This window comes from Empidonax traillii, unplaced genomic scaffold (assembly GCF_003031625.1).
Source record: "Empidonax traillii isolate 1590-97213 ecotype Southwest subspecies unplaced genomic scaffold, ASM303162v1 scaffold57:size2250009, whole genome shotgun sequence".
Classification (NCBI taxonomy): Eukaryota; Metazoa; Chordata; class Aves; order Passeriformes; family Tyrannidae; genus Empidonax; species Empidonax traillii.
In genome coordinates this window covers 1,042,672-1,068,639 of record NW_020955250.1, presented here as the reverse complement: position 1 = coordinate 1,068,639, position 25,968 = coordinate 1,042,672, and the positions used below count along the sequence as shown (strand labels likewise).

At 35.8% G+C, this 25,968-nt stretch overlaps 1 protein-coding gene across 3 annotated transcripts in view; it reads right to left on the bottom strand.

Moving 5' to 3' along the window:
• PTPN4 (protein tyrosine phosphatase, non-receptor type 4) overlaps positions 1-25,968 on the bottom strand; it is a 109,101-nt gene that overhangs the window by 12,764 nt on the left and 70,369 nt on the right. For 2 of the 3 annotated variants that reach the window (XM_027879733.1, XM_027879734.1), the window contains exons 13-24: positions 25,526-25,594; positions 18,682-18,816; positions 17,262-17,420; positions 12,076-12,235; positions 9,060-9,143; positions 8,920-8,976; positions 7,390-7,546; positions 5,919-6,085; positions 4,395-4,485; positions 4,248-4,309; positions 3,318-3,464; positions 872-1,000 (exon numbers count right to left, since the gene is read on the bottom strand). In XM_027879733.1, the coding sequence (XP_027735534.1) occupies positions 872-1,000; positions 3,318-3,464; positions 4,248-4,309; positions 4,395-4,485; positions 5,919-6,085; positions 7,390-7,546; positions 8,920-8,976; positions 9,060-9,143; positions 12,076-12,235; positions 17,262-17,420; positions 18,682-18,816; positions 25,526-25,594 (1,417 nt within the window). Of the gene's footprint in view, positions 1-871; positions 1,001-1,613; positions 1,731-3,317; positions 3,465-4,247; positions 4,310-4,394; positions 4,486-5,918; positions 6,086-7,389; positions 7,547-8,919; positions 8,977-9,059; positions 9,144-12,075; positions 12,236-17,261; positions 17,421-18,681; positions 18,817-25,525; positions 25,595-25,968 lie in introns of all 3 variants that reach the window. The other variant, XR_003570746.1, reaches the window with a different exon arrangement.

Here is a 25,968-nt window from a genome sequence, read left to right as displayed (position 1 = left end):
TTGGACAACCAAAGTAAGAGCAGCATTTCAAAGAGCAGGAGTAACTGCACTGAAAATAGCCTTTAGACGCTGAATCATTTACAGAGGTTCCACTGCTGATAAGAGATGAGCAATCGTCTCAACAGGACACAGGACAGGAATTTTAACTGCAAATCAGCTAAAAGGCAGCTCTATAAAACTGTCCTCTCATCTGGTAACTCAAGCAGTCAGAAATGGGTATGTGAACTAAATTCCAGACACTCATTTCCAAACATTTCTGAGATTGAAAATGCTAGCTGGGGAGTCTCTGCAAACTACACATGCCCTGAAAATCATGCAATGCATGTTCACAAAGGTCCTTGTTTACATGTAGTCACCAATCCCCACTCATCTTTCTCTCTGCAGGATTTATCTTCCATCTACTTTCACATATTTTTCAAGACAGAATTACTAAGACCTGTTCGCCTCTACAAAGACAGACTTTCAGTTGCGATGATGAAATACCTCTCGTGTCTCATGTTCTGAAAACATACAGGGAATAGCAAGGTTCTCAACTTCTTTAATTACTCTTCTTCTTTGGCCAGGGCATGAAAGACACCAGTAAAGACTTTTAAGACAAATGATGTATTTTTTATGTGATTTAAAACCAATTAATATGATTAGGGAGAATGAGTCTTTGTAATATTTTTGCTTATGAAAGGTTTGTTATCATATCATTCCAAGTGCAGAATTTATACTAGGTAAGTACATGACAATATGAGTCGTTTTCTAAAGGTTTCTAGAAATAAACAGTTCTATTTATATGGATATGCCACCAAGTTGAAAAGTCTGATTAACTATGTTTTAGCTAATATGCAAGGATTCTGTAGATTAATAAGTAAAAATATTTTACCTCCAGATTAGTCAATGTCATTTCTCGAAAGACATAAGCAGGATTTCCTTCTTCTGAATGGCAGGTAATCTGGAAATTCCCATATGATGAGCTTCCCGATGGCTCTGGCCAGTACTGATGGCATTTAACCTAAGGTCAACACATTTTTTAAGATGCCTGTGTTTAAATTCAGAGTACTGTTTTCATTCTTTCTAGTTTTTATACCTGTGTTTGTTAAAGATTACTTTGATCATTTTGTAATCACTATTAATTTACTTACCAAATAGACTGCTACCTAATTACTGTATAAAATAAGGTATCACAGAGATTTCCTAGTTTTCTTTTCAAGAGGACACATGTACCAGATCTTGCAGTTAAACTAACTGAAGATGGATGCCTTTGACTTTCATTATAATTTAAAAAAAAATCTATCTATAAATATTCCATCTTAACACTTGAGTGACAAAGATGCTGCCTTGTAAACGTTTCTGACCTCCAAAATCCTGATCTGCCCTTCTCAAAGCACATTTATATGAGAAAAAAAACAAATAATAATAATAATAAAAAAGGAGATAAGCAACAAAACAGTTGCTAAGCTAATGCAGAAATTAGGGGCGGTAAAGATGGTGGACTTCAAAGACTCTTGATCAAGTCATCAAATGTGAATGAAAACCTTAAACTCTACTGTTTTCTGATAAATGGCTTAAAAGCCTAATTACAGAGGTCATTTCAGCTCAAGTGTACTTTTGTATTTCCAACCCACCTGGCGATTCTTTAAGAGCAGCCAGATTTGCAGACTTCCTGCTCCACTGAGACATCCCGGCATGCAGTGATAGTGATGTCAGTAGCCTCATGATCAGCTTTAGAGCAGGGAGTCTGCCTATGGGTATAAGACAGATAAGTCCTTTTATTTCATTATTAAGCAGCTCTCCAAAGAGCTCCACAAATACCATTATTGAAGGGGTGGGGGAACCTCAGAGAACTGCTATTGCAAGTCTGTTCTTAGCAGATCTGCAAAGAAAACTCAAATTAAAAGGGCACTTGTACTGAAATTCCCTCTAATCATGTTTATTTGGGAGCAGGCAGCATCATCCAAACACTGAGTCACTGAAAAATGGTTTAAAAATGCTGCAACTCCCCTTCAATTATTTTAATTGTATTTACAGGCCTGACCTCCCAGCAAATACATGGTTGTTAAAAACTCAGAATATATACAGACAACTGAACTACAGTCTGAGTTGATCAGAACAACCAAAACCTACTATAAATCTATCTTCAAAAGAAATCCTGAGCATGGAGGAATTCCACTACACTATTATTCCAGACTATCATTTCTGTCCATACATTTGACCAGCCAGTGCTACTGTGAATGCTCCAGACTATAAACCTACTCAGTAACACTGGAATTGCACTGCATGTATTACCAGACTTGACTGTTTTGCCTGTCTCCAAAGGATAAAGCTGCATAAAACCCAAAGCTATTAAGGAGAAACTGTAGTTCAAAACAAAACCAAAACCAAACAAACCACAAAATACACCTGAAGTCTTTAACAGCACCATACACAATTATTTTTGGTAATTCAAAACTCTAATTACTTTATTAGTAGTACTCTATTTTTACACATTTTATATGGAAATTAAAGGACAATAATTCTCTCATATGATTAAACAAATGTTTACAGCCACAGAAAAACATTTTATGGAAGATCTTAGATTTCAAGTTTTAAGAGAATTCCTTGATAAGACAGCCATCCAGACAGGGGATCTTAACACTACAAAGCTGTGTTAGGGTGTCATAAAAATTAATTTCACTATCTATCAAAAAACTAATCTATGAAAACATTAAACTTCTTGGAGTTCCTTCGTTTGAAGTTTGGAGAAAAAAATTCTATGAAGGTAAATTCTAGCTGCTTTTCACTTTACAACAAAGAATCAAACAAAGCAGCCTAAAGATATTTTAAGAAATATATGAAGACTTCAAGGCATTTCAGAACTGAACACAGTTTAAATATTAGCTTCACTAACAACATCCAAAGGTTTAAAATCTAAGAGTCATCATTGCAAAAGTACTAGGAATGCACTACCCTTATGAAAAAGGGTTATAGAAGAGTTTAGGTAGGATGGGACCTTTAGAGGCCATCCAGTCCAACCCCCCTGCAATGAGCAGGGGCATTCCCAGCCACATCAGGCTCTTCAGAGTCCCATCTGATCCGATCTTCAGTGTTTCCAGGGATGGGGCATCTACCACCTATCTGGGCAACCTGTGCCAATGTCTTACCATCTTCACTGTAAAAATCTCTTCCTTATAGCTGGCCTAAATTTACACTCTTTTAGTTTAAAACCATTTCCTCTTATCCCCTTGTCACATTATATATCATAAGAGTATATTCCTCTAATCTTTTACAGGCTAGTTGCCAACAGTTTTTTAAGATTATGTCAGTGGTATCTCAGGAAATGTTTTACTTACTCTGCCCCGTTCAACTTGAGTCGTTAACATTACAACCATAGATGAGCCTTGCTCCCATGTCATCTGCCAAAAATCAGGACATGTGTTCGGTAATGGACCTTGACAAGCAATGTACTGGTTTATTATCGTGGAAGAAGGGATTTCCATCTAAGAGAAGACAAAGTCATTATTTCAATTCCGACAGCAAATGGAAGTCAGGCATCAGTTATTTACTGTTTAGTAACTAATACATTAAACAAGCATCCATGACATTAATTCTATTTCTTAAAGGCTAGTAAATATGGACTAGCACAGATAAAAATTCTCCAAGTGTTTCACATGCAAAATTACTACAAACATTCACATACACTTTACATATTAACTGACAGGCATGTAGTTGTCATAATCAAGATTAATGGTTCAAAAAAGAAAAGGCAGAGCAGTTGGCAAATAATTCAGGTACAAACATTTCATCCTCTGTGGAGTTTTGACACTAGCTTTTAAAGCATTGATCTCAGAATTTAATATCTGGTTTTTTATTTTAAAGTAAGTAGCAATAATTTTGTTGTGGTCTGAACCACCACACTAACAATGAAAAAAAAAAAAAAAAGGCAAAAGAAAGTGCTGCCACATTAGGCTTTCCTAATGTCAAACACTACTCTCACAAATGTAATCAGCAAAGAAGAACTAATTCCTCTGGAGAGGGCTCCTGTTAGCATTTTTTCACATTCAGATGCAGGGCTAGACTTTAGCCCTTATGAAAACACCTACCACAAAACATTAGGAAGTAACTATATCTACAATAAAATTTCAAACCATTTGACTTACAGGTTTAGCAGCCATTCTAGGCTGAACTAGATTTATGAAGAAAAAAAGGAATTATTTAATCAACTTTTTCAACGGAAAACCGCAAAGTTCATGTCAGAAGTGCTTTTGAAAAATACTACTCACATTTATATAATTTGCATTGATGTAATCTTCATTACTTTTTAAAATAACCCGTGTAGCATCATCTGAAAAAATTTTTAGAAATCCGTTACTTATTTACCAGCCACAGCAAAATACTTTTAGAGCACATACACAAACAGACATACTTACAAGGCGAAATGTCTCTGTATCTATTTTTGGAAATGTTTTGAGGTAATCTGGCACAAGACATTGTCATTCCAGGCTTTTTCCTATACAGTTGCTAAAAGACAAAACTGATGGTCAGAACATAACAGATGCAATAGACCCTTTATAATAATTATTATAATGTTTGCCTAAACAGAATTTTTTTCTAAACTACTAAGTAACAGTAGCTTCAACAAACACGAAAATACTTCTAAAAAGAAAGCACTACAAATTTAGTTATGCTGTGGGATCACTGAAAATGATCAAGATGAAGCCATAAGTTGCTTAAAGACAAACTGAACATTAAATTTCAAATTTCCATAAGAACATTAATCCAGAGAAAAAATATTGTGTATAGGTAAGGGAATTGACTGATAATGACATTCCACTTGGTAATTTGGGGCAAGTAGATTGTGCTGTGTTATGGGCATCTGTCTACATGGCATTTGTCTACCTTGGGTTTTTGCCTTCCTCTCCTTCCTCCCCCCGGATATCCTTCTATATTTCAATAACTGTAGAACAAATCCTGGGTTACCTCGTGCTTTTCCTGCACAGAATCTCCTCGGAGAGGTTCCTGCCCTCTCATGCTTTAGTCATGCACTGCCACAACCCTTGTGCTACAAACAATATCAGTGAAATGATCCAGCTTCAATAAAAAGCACTTTAAAACCTTTGGAACCTGCTAAGGAGACTGAAAATGTACGTTTAAGGAGAATTTTAAATAACTTTGAAAAAATCTGTTCTTTCTAAATATAAAAGTAAATTTTACCACAGTTCTTAATATAAATATATTTTATAAATATATGCTCCATAATAAAATGTTAGGTCTCCATTTGGTGAGGAATTCACAGAATTCACACTGCTGTGTTTTACAAACCTGGTTTCCTGTTTTAGGCCACTTGATCTCACGCATTAAAGATGGACTATCTCCAAGGCACAAGTTGATGCTAAAGAAAGGCTATGGCATCAGCATTTTAGGGCCCCACAGGAAGTACACTGTTCTGAAATAAACCATTAAACCCCAACTATTTATAAAAGACATAGTTACATCAACCCTTAAGATAAGGGCTGTATTTTCCATTGGTTATTTTACCTTCCCTCATTGAGAGTGCCCATAAAATGTCAACAGCTCAGGTGTCATTCAGTTCCTACAGCAACTTAGATAGTGTCAAAGTCTGAGTACAGAACACATATTTTGGTAGACATTCTTCAGTCTTTATGTCAATGACAGTATTTTATTAGCATGTTCCTGATAACCACAAAGGGTGTAAGTAATCAATAAAAGCTATTTCTAACACTAAAACCTGGTATTTGGTATTCGAAAGTTTGCACATACAACATAGGATCGATTTTTTCTTTGGTTATTTTTCTCTTTGAGAGCGTAAGACAACTGTTTTCCTAAAAGATGCTGACATTACTGAAATTTGACTGAAATCTGCTCTGTTTAAAATAATTACTATCCCAAGAGACTTGGAACTTCCACACAGGTACAGGCAAGACAGTACTCACATCAAACTGAGCCAAGACAGTTCCAGTGATAAGCCCCTCTGCCAACTGAATCATGGATTCCCTCAGAGCATTATCGTCCTGATGGATACCATCGAGTGGAGATTTCTCAGGGATGTACTGGAAGTCAGGCTCACTCTCCAGCTTCTCTTCCACAACATCATAGACAGCTAGAACAAGCAAAGGTATGAATGCTCTGACTGAACATGCTGTTTGACAAATAAAATTAGCTCTAAGTCATTTATTTAAAACAGCAAAACCCCCAAATGTTTCTCCTGTAGAAAAATCCACAATTATTAGCACACTGATTTTAGACCCCATCCACAAGGACAAGGAGCCTTTGCTGATCATTATAACTCTTGATAAAACTATTTTCTTGGTTTAGTAGTAATTTTAAGTGAAAGCACATCACTCACAGCTAAAATTTTGATCAAAACTCACATTATGGCCTTGACTTGTCTGATAAAAATCCCTACCCTCAGAGTCTTACATCAGACAAAATATGCATCTTCTATTATATGAACAGAGACACACACTGTTTGAAAGCCTGTTTTTAAATTATATCCCATGACCACAAAGGAGGAAACTGGTAAATCCTCACTTCTACAACTCGTATGTTTTTATCCAAAGTTAATCAACACACAAGGGGAAACTGTTTTAGTAAATGTGCAAACAAAGCTAGTAATTTTATCTGAGAAAGAAAGTAAGCACACAAAAGCTGCAAGAGAACTTACACACAGAATGAGAGTTCAAGTAAGTGGGGAGTGCAAATAAGTGAATAAAGAAAAAAATTTTTATGAGGTGGTTGAGGTATTCAACTGAAGTAATTTCAACTACTCCAATCAAACATCACTGTTTCTCATTTTGCTTTTTCCTCTCCAACTGTATTATAATTGGGATGGAGCAGCAGAACTAAATCCAGTGCCCCTCTGCTGGGTATGGTCCAACAGAGTATTTTGTGAATATATTGCTTTTATTTAGACTGCATTTTAGCACTTCTATTAAGCCTCCTTAAATAGGAATGTTACCACAGGTCTTGCATTATTTTTAAAAAGTATGGAAGGATTTTGCAAATATTGACCTCCAAAGTCATCCAAATACCGAATATTTGATGAGGAGTTTTTTGTCTGTTTGAGCTTGGTTTTCATTTTCTTTAAGAGAATAACAATAACTTCATGAAATACATTCAATATCCATATAGGTTTCTGGGCATTTTTATCAATGAGAGTGAGAACAATATTTAAATTAGCTCTCTGTTAGAAATATTTGATGTCTGACTTTTTGATTAGTTTTCAACACTTAGTTACACACAGCTCCTTAGACCATAGGGTCAATACACTGTATTGATGCAATTCCTTTTCAAGGACAGGAGTTCTTTCTTACATGCTAAGCATTCCATCCCACATAAAATGGAGGTTAGGAAATAACAGCAAGGTGTGGATTCTTTTTTTATTATGATGTACAAACTACTCACCATTGGGTCGAACTAGGAGCACAAGTTCCCCTGAGTGTCTCTCACAGCTCGCTTTAATGAACATTACAACTTGATCATGGGTGTGTTCTGCTATATCCCTGCCGTTAATCAGTACAACCTGGTCCCCTTCATTCAGACGAGGGACACAGAGATCAGCCTGCAAGGTGGTGGGGGGGGAAAAACCAAAACCATCAGCAACACAAGCCATTACCCGTTTCTTACCATAAAGTAACAACCTAAAGTAACTACACTTGGGGTCTTGAATCCTAACAGCCTGGTTCCCATGGTTTGCTGCTCTGTATTCAAATGACAAACATGTTACACAATACATAGGCAGTACCATTCACATGAACAGACCCATTTGCAGCTGGCAGATGACTGTCATTGTAACAGATCTTTCAGCAGCTGTTACTCTACTCCTCAGCTGAAATAGAAAGCTCCTCTGTTTGAATCACACTTTGTATAGGCACTTAAAGAGCAGGATGTTCTTATCTTTGTAGGGAAGGGAATAACATGGCAAAAAAAACCTTGTCCACATCAATTCCACAGGCTGAAACACTTCAGGTGTAAAATATCACAATGGTAATGGCAAGAGTAAAGCAAGGACTGAAGACAATGCACAACTCCCAGTAATCTCACGAAGGGGAATCAGGTCATAAAAATTGTTATCGTAATCACGGTCTAAACACTGTTGCAGAAAAGAAAGAGCACAAGCCATCACCAAATATCTTCTCTCTACAGAGTGAATGTTTAAAGCCAAAAGTATTCATGTTATTAAATATTTCAGGGATACTAATTAACAGAAACAAGAACAATGATTTTTAACAAACATTTCCATAGTTTCAAATAGTAAAAAAAAAAATAAAAAAGAGAAAGCTGTACTTCTTAAATGTCAACAAATAAATGGTTCACTCTACCCTTACTCTGAAAGATATAAACAGAGCTGACTCCAGTCAGCTGAATACCAGGTCAGTATTTCTGGCAATAAACTGACCAAATATTGTGCCTACTTTGAAGACACTGTTGATAGTCACTAAACATCAGTAACAACAGACAATCAGACCTGATGAATGATTCATGATGTCTGCTTTCAATCTACATCTTGGCTTTACTCATTTACATCTGTCACTAAAGTAAGAGATTTGCTATTTTAGTTATTTTTAACACTCTTTCCAACACATAATTTATGTGAAATTACTGAATGTCTATATTTAAAAAAAGTAATAAAGTAAATGTATTTTTAGGATGACGCAGCTCAAGAAACAGTGCATACTGAGCATCTGTAATGCCCTATAATTGTCAGAAATTAAACTTTGTTTCAGTAGGAAGAAACTGCTTTTGAGGATTGAAGAACTTTAAAAGTATGTTATGCAGCCCCATCAAATTCTTACTGCACATAATTTGCTTTGTTATGATAATGTTATAGAAAAAGCAAATTTTCATAGGCAGCTATGAAATAATTTAGCATTTTGAATACATCCCTCAAGATACACAGGTATTGCTACCAAGTTTGCTTTTTGATAAACTTACAGGTGTTCCTGGAGCTACCCTGGACACTATAACCGGCATCTTCTGATCATATCCACCCTTTAAAAACAAATTAAATTAGTAACAGGTCATGAATGTAAAAAATAACCTTAATAAACATGAAGAGAATGATGTGTTGTTACCTTTACATTGAAGCCAAACCTTCCATTTTCATCTGGTTTCATTCTGATCATAACAAGATTGTCATGGGGGACACCACCATTGGGCTAGTAAACAAAAATTATATTACATTAAGATCTATTTTGTTCACAGTTAGACTTTGAGGATATTGTATCTAGTAATTCTGCAGTTCCCTCATCAAATAATTGTTCCTGGACACTTGAGTAATAAAATACATCAATAAAAATACATCAATAAAAAACATCAAGTAATAGCACAAAAATCTTGAGTTTTGCAGAAAAGGGAAAGGTCTTGGACATAACTAATTTAAAGGTATGTTCGGTCAAAGCAAATTCAAAGTAAAAAAGAAGATTAAAAAAGACTAATTGGCTTCAAATAGTCTTAAGAAAAACAGCTTAGTAAACTGAAACTCCTTAAATTTATTTTAATTAAGACAGTGAAGAGCTGTAATAAAAATGTAATATGATGAAAAAAACCTGAAGGTGTCCCTTTGTTTCTATTAACAGCAATATGCCAGTAGTAAGCAAGGGCAAATTTGGCAAGAAAATCTTGGTTCCATATCCTTTATTCCATTTCCAGGGTAGTGGAGTATGAGCTGTGACACATACTCTGCACTGATTCAACTCTGACAACTTCAGCTGCTTTCTTCTTGGTTTTATTCGGACCACAACACTGTTAAAGGAACTACCACTAAGCTGAGGAATACTAGATTCTTTTTAATCTGAAAGACATCAATTTAGTGCAATTGCAGTGATTTTTAGTTTGTTCTCATCAATATTTACTTCACAGACTCAACATTAGCTAGTATTTCTAGTTTCTACAGTGAGGATTGCACAGTATTGAAGGAATCTGTTTCATGCAAGTTTTCAATGTTTCCAATTATGGCCAAAGTAGAAAACTCATATTGAGAAAAAAATAAAATAAACAAACAAACAAAACAAAACAACAGAACGTAATAAAGAAAATATTTTTAAATGTAAGAAAGTTCCAGTCCTGCAGGTTCAATAGGTTAGAAAAGTCTGCACAACTTGGCTCATTAAAAGTTAACAGTTCCAGGTTTTTTAAGCTCTTGTTCTTGGTTAAAACAAAACAAAATCCCCCAAACACATTCATAGTATTGAAAAGAGGAACAATTTGGGGAAGGAGAGGAAAGTAACAGCATAAGATGTGTTAATGAGAAGTAAGGGTACTTAGAAAGCCTGATCATGTGCCAATCATTTCAGCCTGTGTGCACTGGCATGAGAGATCAGACAGGATGAATGTGCTCACCTGCAGCATTTGGCAGCTTCTGTGCCATTGCATTCCCCAAAAGAAAGGAATTATGAATTTCCTGCTTCAAGAGGCTCTTCTGAGCCACAGTTTATAATGAAAAATATGAAGAGAGCACTGTATATCATCATTAACCTGTTTGACTGAGGGGACTCTTGGCCACACCTGTTTTCAAATACTTCTGACATTCTCAGAATGGATACTTGGGGATTGCAGATGGAGTAAAAAGTCATCATTCCCACACCTGTCCTACTACCTTTCTAAACAGACTCTCCATACATAAAACAGACAAAGGAAATTCCACAGCTATATGAAGTCTGAAGAGCAGAAGACTTTAGTGGTGCAGGAACCTGAATTCTGGTCAGAAAAAAAACTTTGAAACAAAACCACATTCCAAATCCTAAACTTCCAGTTCCACAAAATTTCAGTCATGCTGTGTTCCTTCTTCTCTAATCCCCAAAATAAAAAGTCATCAGCAGACCAAATTAGATCTTCAATTACAACAGTGCACCGCCTTAAGCGAGGCAGCATAAACTGGAGCACAGCAAACAATCACACTGACAATGCACAGAGAAAAAAGAATCTCATTCTCACACAGCTGTGTTGGTTTTTCAGAACGAAATGGAGTTAAAAAAACAACTGAAAGTTATTTTTGTCAGTTTGGTAAAGATAACTGAATACAGGGCAGAAAAACTTGATGACTAAAGCAGTACTATCGTTCAAAACATAACAGTATTTAATATGACTCAGGTAAGCACTGGTCAAAGACAAAGCTGTTAAAAACCCTGCTTTGTTATTTAATTAAAATAAAAATTTTTACATTCCTCAGATACTCAAAATTTTAAAAGTTTTGCTTTTGAGTCTTTTAATAAAACCCCAGCTATGAAATTAAAGAGGAGTTTTATGGGAATCTTAACTTTTTATAAGGCTTACAGTTCAAAATGTATATAAACCAAAGGCATTTCTAAATATCAGTTTGGGGAATTAACTCATAATTTTGAATACCCGAGGTTGACAAAACTGTTTACACAGTATTGCTACTGCATCTAGATATTAAACAGTTTTTCCAAGCTGCAAAACATTTCTTGCCCCATATCAGTATAAAACCAGGAACCACTAAAAAACTTCTGGAAGGACAAAAATCACAAAAATGGTCACTGAGATCTCACCTCAGTCACATAATAATCAACTGACTAGTTACTCATCTCGCACGTGCTTAAATGTGGGAAAAGGATGTTTGCTCCTGTTTTGACATTTGTTGTCACAGGCCTCTTGCCAGAGTCTCTTTCTTGGAAATTCTGATAAGAAATGCAACCACAGAATCAAGAAGCTGCTCCTGATAAAACCACTCCAAACACTGGTAGGCACTTTTAGGTTTAGTTTTTTTGATAAAAGCTAGATTAAATACCAGTGGCAGTGTCTGCAATGTCGTCTGTAAAACTGACGGCAAATGGGTTTTCAAAGAAGAGGTTACATAGATATTTGTGCATCTGCTTAAAATCTAATGCTCAAAATGTTTTGCAACAAAACCATCCCGGTGTAGTGATTTGCTGACAACTGACAAAGGACTACTCCAGCAGGTGGAGAAACCAGCAGGAGCCAGTGAAGGGACAGTATGTTTAATGAAAACACTGCAAGGTAATGCACAAACACAGCAACTCTCTGAAATGCATCAGAACCAAGCTCACAGAAAACAGGACTATCATTCCGATTAAAAGCAGAATGGTTCAAATGGATTCAAAAACTTACTGTGGATTTTTCTGGTGATGCAGGAACATCAAATGTTTCATTAATATGGTTATCCAGTTCTTGCTGTGAGTGTGAATGATGAATTTGGTTCCAACTGTTCTTTTTAAATTGTTTGGGTGGTAACGCAGGAGGCTGCCCATCTAAAGGAGTCTCTTGAGATCTAAATACCAAAATAGAAGTATGAAGTGGAACAATCAAGAAATATTGACAGTTCTTTCAGGGTTCCAAATAAACTGAAAATGTTAGGAGAAACTCAAGAGTTTGAGAGATGAATATGTGTGTATATTTTTAGAATCTTAAAAATGCAGTGTGACAGAATATATTGGAAGTGTATGTTTGGACATGTTACTGCTTTCTTCTTGACAAGCAACTGGACACAGAACCAATAATCTTTTACCCATGGCTTTTTTAAAAAAGGTTTTAGCACGCTTAACCCACTTAATAGTTAACCCACTTTATATTGGAATATTATAAAATTCAGTATATTTATACCTTGCACACATGCTAAAAAAAACTTCTCCAAACTGATGTCACTTAATATGTTTTCCTCAGTAATAAAATAAATAGTTTGCATTTTTAATTAATGCCTGTAATTTAAATCATAGACAGAGGGAGCATAATACAGTACTATCACACTACTTTTAGGCTTTAGATCTTAAAAATAGGAAAAAACAGGAGGGCAACTTGAATATACCTCAACTGCACCCCTGAATTTATTGGAAAAGCCCATTAGAGACGACAGTGTTACCTTTTATTTTTTCAATTTAAAAGTATATGGATACATTGCAAGAGAACTCCAGTCTATTCCCCCTCTTGAACATATTCCCCTTTGAAATGTGCACCTTTGAAACACTTGTAAAAATGGCATTAATCACATGCATTTCTTAGTTGAATTACAACACTATTACTGAAGTGGAATAGCAGGAAGTTCTGATTTAGATCTGCAAGTACTCTATTCTAGATTAATAAAAATGTTCACTGCGTTTTTGTATAATACGGAGAATTTCCTTTATTAGTCCTTTTGGAATAAAAGCTTAACTGTATAATTTGTATTACATAAACATATGATTCATCTTTCATTATATGGATTTATATTTAAGAATTAAGAACATCTGAAAAGGCCCAAAAGGGCAGCTACCTCATAGTTCCCATTAACTCGGTTTGACTGCCAGTTTCTAAATACCAGCAAGGATACATGCCTTCCACCCCATTAAAAGGTGCTATTAAGTAATTTTACAGCTTAAAACAATAGCCCAGATACTGGTGGCAAACCCATGAACCACCAAAAATGAAGTTACAGGTTATAGCTAAATCTAAAGAAAATGCTACCACCAAAAATGGGTGTCTCTGGTTTTTCCACCCACACACCCATGGCCGCTTCCTTGAAGAACTGGTGCTCCTCCCTTGGCTAAGGCAGCTCACACCAAGCAACCAAAAATTCACCAACTTTTTGGACAAGCCTGGGTTCTCTGCTGGCTAAACAAAGTGAATTGGTTCATCACAGGGTCAACCACCATGTGAGGAGGAAGGGACACTCCCAGAGCAAAAGCAGGACACTGCCCCTTTCATTCTCAGGAAGCTGCAGAGGTAACTCATTGCACAACCTCCCTCCAAAGCACAGGTAACCACCGAGCAGCCCTACTGTGCTCACTGGTCTTGCCTCAGTGAACTTTCAGCAGGGCAAGACTCTCAGTATGAGACTGCACAACATTTCAAGTTGCTGCAAGTTAGAAAGCCTAAGTCACGTATCAAATTCCATACCGTGTAATTTGTCTCCACACAATTCAAGAAAAGCAGTTCCCAGGCAAGGTTTAAAACAAAAACAAAAAATCTGAGCAAAATTTGCTACAGTGATTTCAAAAAAAAAAAGATGAACCTCTTTCAAAAAGCATAAAAAATGTGAAATAGAACACTTCACTTTGAAAGACCACACATTTTCTGTTTCAGTTTAAACAAAATTAGTCAATATTCGCAGAAAACAAAATTGTTAACATTTTTGTCAGTCCATGAAAACAGCACATTTGAAAAGATCCTATTTTTCTCTTTTTTTTTTCTTAATTTCAACTTTCAGAAAATTTTTTTTTCATTAAGTGTTAAAATTAAAAATAAAGTAGTAATTATTCAGTCTAATGTCTCAAAAACCTCATGAACCTCATGTTCAAAACACACTAAGGAAGAAAAATAGTATTTCTTAACACTTTTCAATGCAAGTAACAGAAAAAAAAGAGTACATTTTCAGGATAAGCAGCTTTTCTAAATTCATTTTTGTGGAGAGAAAAATATGGTGATTGTCAACATTTGCAAAACAAATCCTCAAGGTAGCTATAAACTACTTAGACATCAACTTACAAAGGTCACTCAGAGATTTTTAGCTGCCTATGTATTCATTCATTCATGTCTGGCCAGTACAGATTATTCAGCCTTTTAAGTAAAGGGCAACATAGTTATGTATTTTCCTGCAAACAATTACTCCTGAGAGTTTTAAACTGAATAAAAACAGGAACAGAAAACAAGAGTAGAAGCACAAAAGAAGTGATTCCGATAAAAGATGGATCTTATGTTTGACTTGATGCCTGTACATATATGTCAACAAACACAAATAAATTCCTACCGAACATACAAACTTATAGAAAAGATTTGAAAAGTTACTTAAATGAGCATTTTGCAAGCAGCGAAGCAAGTACTGTAATATATTAGCATAATGAATTGTGAGAACTAACAATCAAGCCTTGGGCAAAAACTTCACTGCTTTGTATTTGCCCAGTCAGCTTTGAATTTCCTTATGAATGCTCAGACAATGGCAGTGAAAGCAGCCTATTTTGCAGGCAAAGCAGCTCTCTGTTACTGAATTCAGCAATTTACATAATAATAAAATAACACACAACCCTGGCACTGACAAGCTTTGGGTATTTTTGTTACAGATATCCGGTCTGATCCTTTTAATATATTTAGCAAAAGTTTCAGACACACCCCCATAAATTTATTAAACTAAACACTTATCACGTGCTTGTGAATTTAAGGTTATAATTACCTTGGGGAACTACATGCACGTACCTCTCAGCTTTGAATAGCACATGCAGATGAAGAAAAGGTGTGCAATTAAAGCTTATATTAGCTAAGCTATAATATCCTCCTGAACTGCACACAAACTGCAACTTCTTTTGCTATGTTGACTCCGAACTCAAGAAGATCACTAAACCTCTTGCCTATCAGGTTAGCCCCTCGGACTCTCTTACATACGTAAATTTGACCAATAAATAGAAGTTTTCTACAAATTAGAAGATGGACTCCCCAAAAATCTTTTCACTCAGAAAGATCAATTTTTTTAAAAAATAGCTTTTTGGACCGGAGAAAAGTATAACTTAAAATTATATAGCCTGTATGAACTTCATGCCTACTACTTTCCCTCATAAATCTCAAATCTTGAATCAGGAACATCACCTGAAACCTTCAGAAGACCCTAATGGGGTTCATGTATTTTTGACAGTCAATGTCCTCATTCTTAAAAATCTCTTATTCTAGATATCTATATAGGGAGATTAAATTTCACTTTTAAGCTTCCAACAAGGAGAAAAAAAAACATAACAAAACAAAACTCCCCTAAAAATTAGTGATGGAAGAGCAATCCTTTTTCTGCTTGGGCATAAGTAGTGCAAAATCATGAAACAGAACAACCACAGTTGCACAACTAATGTACAAAACCACTTCCCCTCTTTTTAAAACTCATTTCTATGGTGACTTACACAAGAAATCAGGTAATAAATAAACAAACCCTAAGAACACTCAGGAAGTCTGTACAATTTAAGAGTAAAGGCATATGAATAAAAGAGAACATTTAAGAATTGTGCTTATTTCACTTTATTGCTGCCATTCATTGAGTGTTTTTCATAAACTGACTTCAGTTGGAAATCTTGGAACAGAAGGAACCTGACCCTGTGTGGCCTTTGTACAACAAAACTCTAATATGAGAAAAGACTCACAACTGTTCCAGTTTTGAGAGTGCCTTGACGTGAATAGGTTAAAAAACCCACCAAAAAAAGGAGATTTTATATTATTAGGTCAAATTGCTATTATATAACCCTCAAAGTTGAATAACTAGCTGAGGGTGAAATTATAACTATTGTAGCCTATTATGAAAAGTGTCATGTGCTATTTCACAAAACTTCAAAACATTTGTATTCTATTTCCCTCCCCAAACTTACACACAGATGTTAAACTGAAAGTACAGTCCAAGCAAGGTTTTAAAATGTGTTTAAATACCTTCCCAGATTCATTTCTCTTGAGACACACCATTTGCTTACATATGCCTCCGGTAGGGTCTCCCATGCCAGACAGGTATGTGCTATTTTACAGTTCTCAAATGGTTTTGAAACCATTTGCACAATTTCCCTGCTAAAGGAGCTTATACAAATTATGAGGGTACCTCTGGCATTGCATGTATAGCTACACATAAGAAGGTACAGTGGCAGTGAGAATAAGGTGTATATTGCACCTTTCCCCCCCAATTCCTCTGTACTCTAGACACGTTATTGAGTATTTCAAGGCTTTGAACAACTCAGCATTTGTTTGTCTTACTTCTGAACCTCATACACAGTAACACTTTTTATTTTGCCCATCATAGCATAACAAGCTTACAGTATCGAGAATATTCAGCATAATTGGAAAAAGGAAAAATAAGCCTGTGACTGCCATCTTAAAAAAATAAAGATAAGCTCTATAACAACATACAAAAACATACTAGCAACCTCCAAATGCTGGGGTGCCAAAAGGTATCTTGGCTAAATAATTTGTAAAGCTCGCTCATACTTCTGTGCCTTAACAAAAAGCAACACTTCCAGACTTATATCACAAAACAACAGACTTCAATCTATCAAAAAAACCAACTTTCACTTCCACATCCAGACACTGCTGGTCACATTACAGCAAACCCACAGCTTGAGTGGGTGGGGGTATTGAAATTCTGAACCTGGAGTATGTCAGATATAAGTCTTCAGTTCGGTATCATTTAATTTTCACAATAAGACCTATACTAGTACTCCCTAAACTACAGCCACCTTTTTATTATATTGCCTGGCTCTCCCTGACCCCAACATTTAACAGTAAATTCTTCAAGGCCAAGATTTCTGACTTATTTTCAGAAGCCCCCGCACTTTCCCAGACAGTAGCACGGGAAGAAGAGAACTTACGGTGATGTTTCCAGTATGATGCTGTTGGCCTGGGTGGAAGATGGAGATCTGTGATTTACAAATACTTCACTTGGGGATGTGTGAACTACATGGTCCACTAAATGTCCAACTGATGAGGGTCGTATCCGGGCCCCTTCTTGAGTGAAGGCAGAGTTGCGACTAAGAGGGAAAGCAGAGCAGTGCAACACGACAAGAATATTAATCTACATTTCTGACACCACTCACTAGAAAAGAATGATAAAAAAATTATTTCCTCTCATTGTAAGCACATGTTCACACACATATTTTTATTAACTTATTAAGTCATTAAATTAATTAAGGTTTCACTGAAACAATTATGTTGTCAGATCAACATGTTATATTTCATAATTTTATTTCTGAAAGTGTTCAGAAATTATTTTAATAAACACTAAATGTCTACTTTTAAAATTTATTTATTTTTAATTATAGAAGCCCGAAAGCATTATGTTCCAACCAACAGACTGACAGTCCAGTCAACAAGAATAAAAACAGATTCCCAAGAAGACAAATCCTGGCTCTGTTCACATCAGAACTTAACATGAATTCATTAAGACGAACATTTTATCCTTTGCATCTTCTCCTACAGGAATCATAATCTTTGCACTGAGAGTGTTATCATTTCTGTGACCCAAAATTTTCCCATTTCAAAACCAGTACAGTGACACAGGCACCTTAAAATTCTTTTAAAGATGTATAACTAACTAAGTTTGTCATGCTTTAAGCATCATTATTACTCAATTTTTTCAGCAATTTTTAAATGCTACAGATATTTACAACAATAATCTTATGAATAATACGCTGCAATGCCAAAGAATCTTCAAATCTTCTGGTTTATGCAATACAAAATTGGGTAATACCAATTCTTAAGCCACTTTCAGCACACTGAGAAAACCGGTCACCTTCCAAAAGAAATCAGCAATGTTTTTTCACTAGCTATAAACATAAACCAGAAAGCTCTATCATGTGAACAGTGAACATGGAAGGGAAATGCAGAAAAATTGAGAGAAATAAACCTGCAAGGATGTCCAATTAAGTAATTTCCTCCTATGCTTTAAGAAATCAATTATTTTTAAAATATCACACAGATTTTATTATGATATATTTATTATATATTTTTTAGCCAAATTAATAATATAGTTTTAATTGTGCTTGAGAAAACTTAAGCTCTCAAGTTAAGGGTAGTGTGATACATCATCCATTTTTTTCTAGGTCGACTGAGAAGCACCTAAAATTCACTCCTAAATAATTTCTTTTACCTGAAGCTAAGCATTCCAGAGAACCACTTGGCACAGAATTATTGAAGCTATTTGACTCCATAAATCCTTTTACTACACAAGTAGGTCACTCACACTGGAGGCAGACAGCTACTTCTAGGAAGAGAAGATTTGGTGTTACTTACTGATTTGGGGTTCCAGGTGGAGACCGTGATGGTAGGCTCTGTGTTTCCAACCTATCATCAGACAGTGAGTTCCTACTCACTACTTCCCAGTCCATCCCACTCATTAATTTCCGTGCCAAGGGTTTACTGGGGGATCTAGAAGAAGAAAGTAAAATGACTAACCAAAAATTACTGGATGTAAGAACAAAATTACACAAAATTCACCACAATTCAACTGATGTTCAATTGCAGGAAAGCAAATGATGTGTAAGACAGGAAATGTAATAATTCAATGCTATATTTACACAGGCAGTTCTGTATCTTCTCCATCTACTGTACTTCAATTTTTGTATTTTGAAAAGAATGCCCAAAAAAATAGTCACAAACTACTGTTGGCTGTGAGAGAGGCAGGCAAGATGGAATATGAACTCACTAAACTTCCCCAAACTTCTAGTACCTCAAAGACAGCCTGACTCAGAATAATCATTGAGAGGTCTGAAAAATAAAAACAAACAAAAAACTCCCTCTAAGTAACACAACTATTTAGCCATCTCGGGAAAAACAAAGCAGTGAAAAAATCGGTCCAAAAAAAAAACTCCCAAAGACTTTGAAGAACTGAAAGTGGGGAATCATCAACACGGCAACCGAGCTAACAAGTTTTGTTTACACATCAAGAATTTCCTTAAGTGCTTTCTTCCAGTGACCAATGTTTGGTCACTTGTAAGACAGATAAAAAATTACTATTTAAACTTCTTTTTGAGTAAATGAACTTCATTTGGTTTTGTACCAGAAATGTCCTTCAGGTTAAAGGTTATTATCACCAGTATTTTTATACAAAAGGAATGGTATTTTCTACTTGCTGCCCTTTCTTGAAATTAGGGAAACATTTGCTTCCCATTCTCCAGTCATGCTAGGATGCCTACAATCTCCTGCTGTTTCTTTCACCTATTTCTTAAGCACAAATTAAACCATACTTGCAATCTCTCATGAAATACTATATTTCCCTTTTATATTGGAAATCATCAAATGAATCATCCAAGAACTGCGGTTGCTTTTTTTCTCAGCATCGCGTTGGATGGTTCAGTCACCCTGTAACTAAACATACCCTGACTTTTGCTGTTTGTTTTCTTTTAAGCTAGAATTCTTCAGCTAACAAAAAAAAAATACTTAAAAACAATCCTTTTATGTCCTGTATATTTTGTGTTACCAGGTTTTTACTTTACTCCTATTACTTTGATGGTGCTCTATAGTTCAAATTTCTCCTCTATCATTACTCAATCCTCTCTTGTTCCAGTGATACTTCAGTCTTTTGCGACATGATAATTTCATTTCCATTTGCCCTCATATTCTATCACTATACTCTCCAGGATTACACAATGAGGTGAAAACATATAATTGTATCAGCAGTATAGCTCCATATACCCAGATCACAAAGTAATTTCTGCCTTTACTGTCCTTGGGAAACACGGTAACTGTTCTTTATCTTCATCATTATCACCTTGCTGATTTACTGAAAGTGCAACTCCAGAAAGAAGCAACTTTGAGAAATTGAGGAACTACTTGCACACAAATTATATCTTCTGAAAACAAGTAACTTGGTTACCAATATATTTTTGCTTCTGACGGAACTTAAAACTCAGTGCAAGCCACCACCTTGAGCAGATTGTTCTCAATGTTACCAAAAATGTCTACAACAATAACCAGCCAAGCATTACATTGAATAATCTAACTCCACATGCAGAAATACATAAGATGGCAACACTGTTTGATACCAAAGGAGTGGTGGTCTGTGTGTGGAGGGTTTATTTTTATTTTTACCTCACCAAGCAGTTCTGAACATGTATTGCGTTCTGCTTTGCTGCTCTAAAGACTTACTAAATAACAGCTGACAAATTTCAGGCAGTTAAGTGAGATGGGCTACTCTAATTACTACTGTTTCTGGTGTTACTCCACCTGGGGAATAAAAGTCTAATAGTATATTGATATTTGTAAAGAGGGAAAATATCAGCTATTTAATTCCTTGGGAGAAACATACCTGGTCTCTTAGCATGCTTCATGGCATTTAAGGAGTATTAATTTGATTCAAAAAGTAACTCCCTTGATATTGTCACTTAAACCAACATTCCAATTTCTGTAATTTGCTTCAAATGTGAGCAACTCTAACCATGTAGGTATTTTTCTTCCCAAAAGCAGTTCTGAACAGGTAACCAGCAGAAGAAACCAGCAGAATTGAATTGACAGGCATGTCTGGTTCTATCCTTTCCCTATTCTCTTATTAGTCAGTGCCATGATTAGCTGGACCCTTCTCCCAGCAGGTTTGCAGCCAGTGACAGATCAGCACCAAGAGCCAGCTCCATCAAGGGGTGGATTCTACTAACCAAAAAACAGGAAAATGCAGAGGACTATAATACATCCAATGCTGAATTAGGTAAGTACAGGACTGCAGGTACAGGATTTTCTGACAGACGTGTAAAGGTAACTATTGAACTTTATTTTCCTTCAGTGGAAAAGCAACAAGTGGAATACAGGAAAGTTGGTGATGAGCTTTTCTGTTTTTAACATGCAGCAACAGTAAAAGTGCACCATGCCTGCCTGTGTGAAACTAAATAAATTACATATAAGTATATAAGATGGAGGAAAAGTCCAAGTTTTCCCAAAAACTACTTTTTTGACTGCTTCAAAAAACCCCACTCATTGTATCTTAAGTCATAGTTTGTAACTCCGTTTATGCAAACTTCCTCAATCTATACATCAAATGAACATAACTCTAAAATAAGCAAAGCATCACCTTCTTCCCTCTTACAGTATACAATGACAATAAAACTCACCTTTTACTGTGGATAGGGTCTGATCTTTCAGAAATAATACCTTACTACCATGATAAACAGCTGCAGCATTTATCAGCAAAAGTTTCTTTCGATTATTTTATTAACAGCTCTAACCTCAGAGTCCCACCCACTCTTGTTTGTTGCCTCAATTTCCTGTCTTTGCAGAAATTTCAAAGAAAAAATTACCACACTGCAGCACTGAACTTCTTAGTGCTGTGGCTTTTTGATTTTAGTTCTCCTGTAAACACTTCTAAATCTAACAATAAGTTATTTTTTTATTAACATTTAAGATATGCTGTGAAATATTGCTAAAAATTTATCCTGTATCACTGATGTATCACTAATTTCTTACAGTGATAAAGTAATTTTCTCATGTCAGAGTGCAGCTGAGGACATGAGAGGGGGGAAGTAAGATATAAAATCTTTGAAATGCTTTGATAAACGTTGAAATTCTAAATTCCACCTTTGCTCAGCCTAGATGCTTCTATTGCATCCAGCACAGGGCACTGACAGGTAACAGAATAAGCCATTTCCAGATTTAATTTTTGGTGTATATGCAGAGACATGCCCAAAAAAGTTGGAAGCAGTTCCATCTATTTGAGCAGGGGCAGAAATGGAAAACTTTACCTGTCCCCCAAATCAAAAACAGTGCTGTAACGGTACAGCAAATACAAAAAATCCCCCCCACAACTGAGTAGCAGAGATGAAATTACATAATGCAACTAAAAAAATGCACGACATTATAATTAGCTCGGCTAAAGCACACAAAAGCTTCTGAAGACAGAATTTGTTTGGCACCCCACAGCTGAAGGGCTAAATTTTTGGAAGAGCTGGGAAAGAGCAAAGATTCTGTTTGGGAATACAGGTGGGAATCTTTAAAAGTAATTTTTGTCCCTAAAAGAAATATAACCTGGAGCCACAGCCTTGCTTTGTATTTTGACAAGGAGTACAGGGAACACATTTCTCAGCAAAACTGGCAACTACTGCTTCAGACCAAGAGACTGACACTGTATACGAATCTGCAAGGAACATCACAAATGACATGTGCAATTTAAAGCACCTCAGGAATTATTTAAATAACCTGAATAAGCACATAGTTGAAGCAAGACTGAATTTTTAGAAACAATTCGAGATTGCAACTTAATGATAGGGAGTTTGCAAATACAAGTGACTGACACCCACTCCCTTTCACACAATGCACAGTAAGTACCTTCCCTCAGCCCCGGAGCAGACCAGCGGAACTGAACAGAAATAAAGTATATTGCAGTGCCCTGTAAGAATTCTCTCAATTTATTACTTCATTGAACCTTTTTTACTCTTACTATCTACTTCTATTAAGTTTCTCGGAATTCTTACGGGGTTTTGTGGGTTGTGAATATCCTGCAACAAATGAGGCCAAGAGAACAACTGTAATGAAAAAAAAAATCATCACCAAAACCTAAACAACTGCAGCAACAGTTTTCCAAATGCTGAATATGGTGCACAAAGATTAAGAAGATTAAGAAGAGTAAGAAAACAGCATCTACATAATGTATCAAATTTATTACAGAATAGATCCTTCACAGTAATAATTCAATTTTTAAAAATTAAATGTACATGTTTCTATGATTTGGGAAAAAAAATCCTTCAGCTAATTTTAAAGTAAAATCCTGAGGACAAACAGCTAAACCTGCTGACTGTAGGTTATAATTACTTGTTTTATTCAAAAGGCTGTTAAGAAATTTTATTTCTATGTCTTGTGCTCTGTGTCTACATTCCACCAGACTAACTGATCATTACTTGTGGCAATCACAATTTCCCAGCTTAGAAAAAACAGATCACTCAAGCATCTCAGTGGACCTCTTAGGGTTATTTCTTACTAGGAAATGATTCAAAGGTTTGCTTAGATAGTATGTGCTCAAATAAAGCAGTTCCTAATTAGATACTGTTAAGAAAACCAAGTACAAACCTGGATAACGCCACAAAAAAACCCTGAAAACATTTCTTTTAGTCAATCCTAAATAAATCTGCTGATGTAATAATAATAAAAGCAGCAATTATTTAAATTTGTTTTAAGTGCCCACTTAATTCTCAAGAAAGACCTGACTGTACCTGGTTTCATAACTAAAAGCAACCAACACCTGCAGAACTTCCAGGAGCAACCAAAACAAGCTCACTGCTTGAGAGCTTAAAAAGCTGTTCAACACCACCATGACTTTGTCTGAGAAAGACACACCAAGAAAGAGAAAGACAAGTTCCAGGAACAAACCCCACATTTTACCTGGAAAATCTTAAAAAGCGGAATTCATCCTCTGTATGAGTACAAAAGCGCTAACATCTACTCCAGTACTTTAACTTGAAATGCAAATGTTTAGAAGACAAAGAACTGAAGATCATGTTCTTAGATTAAACTTCTTGAACCACACAGTGTTCATGAAAGGTTTTCTATTTCAAGCTTTTTCACTCTTGAAAAGACTAAAGGTCTTTAAAATTGAAAATGCATTAATTTCCCATTGTGATGAGGAGGACAGAGGAAGAACCAGTTGATTTATTAAAAGCCTTCCACGGTGTATTTGTTAAAATATCCCATTAATTTCATTTTGTTGATGTACCCATATATACCTCAGACATTTATCAGCCATCAACATTTCTAGGAAACTCAAAATGTGTAGATGAATGTTCTGTTCTTGATTCAAAAAGCAACACTGGAAAATAAAATTACTGAGGATGAAAGAGCCAAGTATTTAATTAACTAAAAAAGGCCAAGAAGATTGATGAAAATCCGAGCAGTTGTAGCCACAGCTTTCCATTTTATTGACTTTATCAATTTTATCCAACTATATATGACAAAATACAAGTAACCCCAGCAGCACTTGTTTGGTTGAGCGGCAAAGGGAAGAGTGCCATCTACTGCATAAGAGTTTCTGAAGTGATAAAAATACTCTTCAAAACCAAGTATCAGCTCTCCTCCGTCCCAGTGACTTATGGGGAATTGCCAAGTTCAGAGTACAACAAGAAAAATTGTTTTTAACTGATTTACAACCCAAATTTAGAGAAATAAAACTCAGCTGTCACAGTGTTGAGCCTCCTGAGTACTACAAAAGTTGCCCCAAGTAAAAATCTAACCAGATTCCCAAAGTAAATTAAATAAGAGTAAAAAATAATTTTACACAGAAAAAATTGGTTTTATAAAATCTAGCTGCTGAACCAACATGTCACAGCACTTCTGTGCCCCAGTCCTTCTGATACGGAGTTGCCTATCTGTGGTGTGGCCCAGCTAACAAACCAAATCATATTATAAGACACAGGGAAAAAGAAGAGGTTGGTTGGAGGGATGGAGACAGGGCTGGAAATCAAGGCAGAATTCAGCAATGCTTTGAGAAACACTGGTGCAGGCTCTTGGAAAGGTTGCCGGGCTTATTACTGAAGTCTGTGAGCATAAAGTTGTTATGGTTCCTTAAGGGGCAACTATGCAAAGACATCTCTGATCTCAGCAGAAGTAGAAGCATAAAAAAGGCAAATAGTATGTCCCCTCCCCATAAAGATTATATTAATGATCAGAGCAGACTGCCTGATGGATGCAACAGCCATTTGACTTTTGAATGCTGTATGGTAATTTCTGAAGGAAGAACTAAAACCACGCCTTCACCGTTTTATTGTAACCACTAAACCCCTCAGGAGTCTGAAACGCAATTAAATAATATATTCTTGATTAGCCAACTACCCTGTGACCAAATACCCTCAAAAGCAGCTTACTCCCAGTCAACTTTTTCTTGGAAAAATACCTCATTTGAGACTGCAGTGATAAAGCTCTTCTCACCAAATAAGACACTGCACCTTATTCTAAAGGAAATACACACATGGGGTGTTATTGCAGATAAAAAATACCCATTAATTCAATATTTTATGGAGTATCTTAATAGCCAGAGATCATTCTTTGCAATAAAGACAGCACAAAAAGGGCTAATACCTGTAACAACAAACGACACAGACTGAAGGCTATTCTGATTTTCGAAGATATATAAAGGGGGAAACATTAAAGAATATAAATTACTTACCTTGCAAATACCCTGTCTTTGTTTGCTCTTTCTTTACCATACTGAACAGATTGGACCTCTGTTCTCCCACTGGAAAACAAAACAAAATGAAACCACTGAATCCACCACAATTAAAGAACAATTTATTGTTTAAAATTGAACCATCTCAACAGAAAGGGCCTAAATTCTGTTTTCAGTCATGCTTAAGCAATTGCACTAGCTTCAGCACAGTGTAACCCTAGAAAGCATTTGGTAGAAGTGTAGGTCCTGTTTCCAATTAATTTTAAATGTAACAAAGCTACTTCTGCTTTTTATCTGAAGCGATAAGAAATTTCTCATTAGATCTTTGGATAACACTTAACACTATAAAATTTCCCATTAGGGCCACTATCAAAAACTTAAAGCATCTCCTCCATTTAAAGCATCTCCTCCATACTCCTAACCTACTCCCTGAATTGCTAATA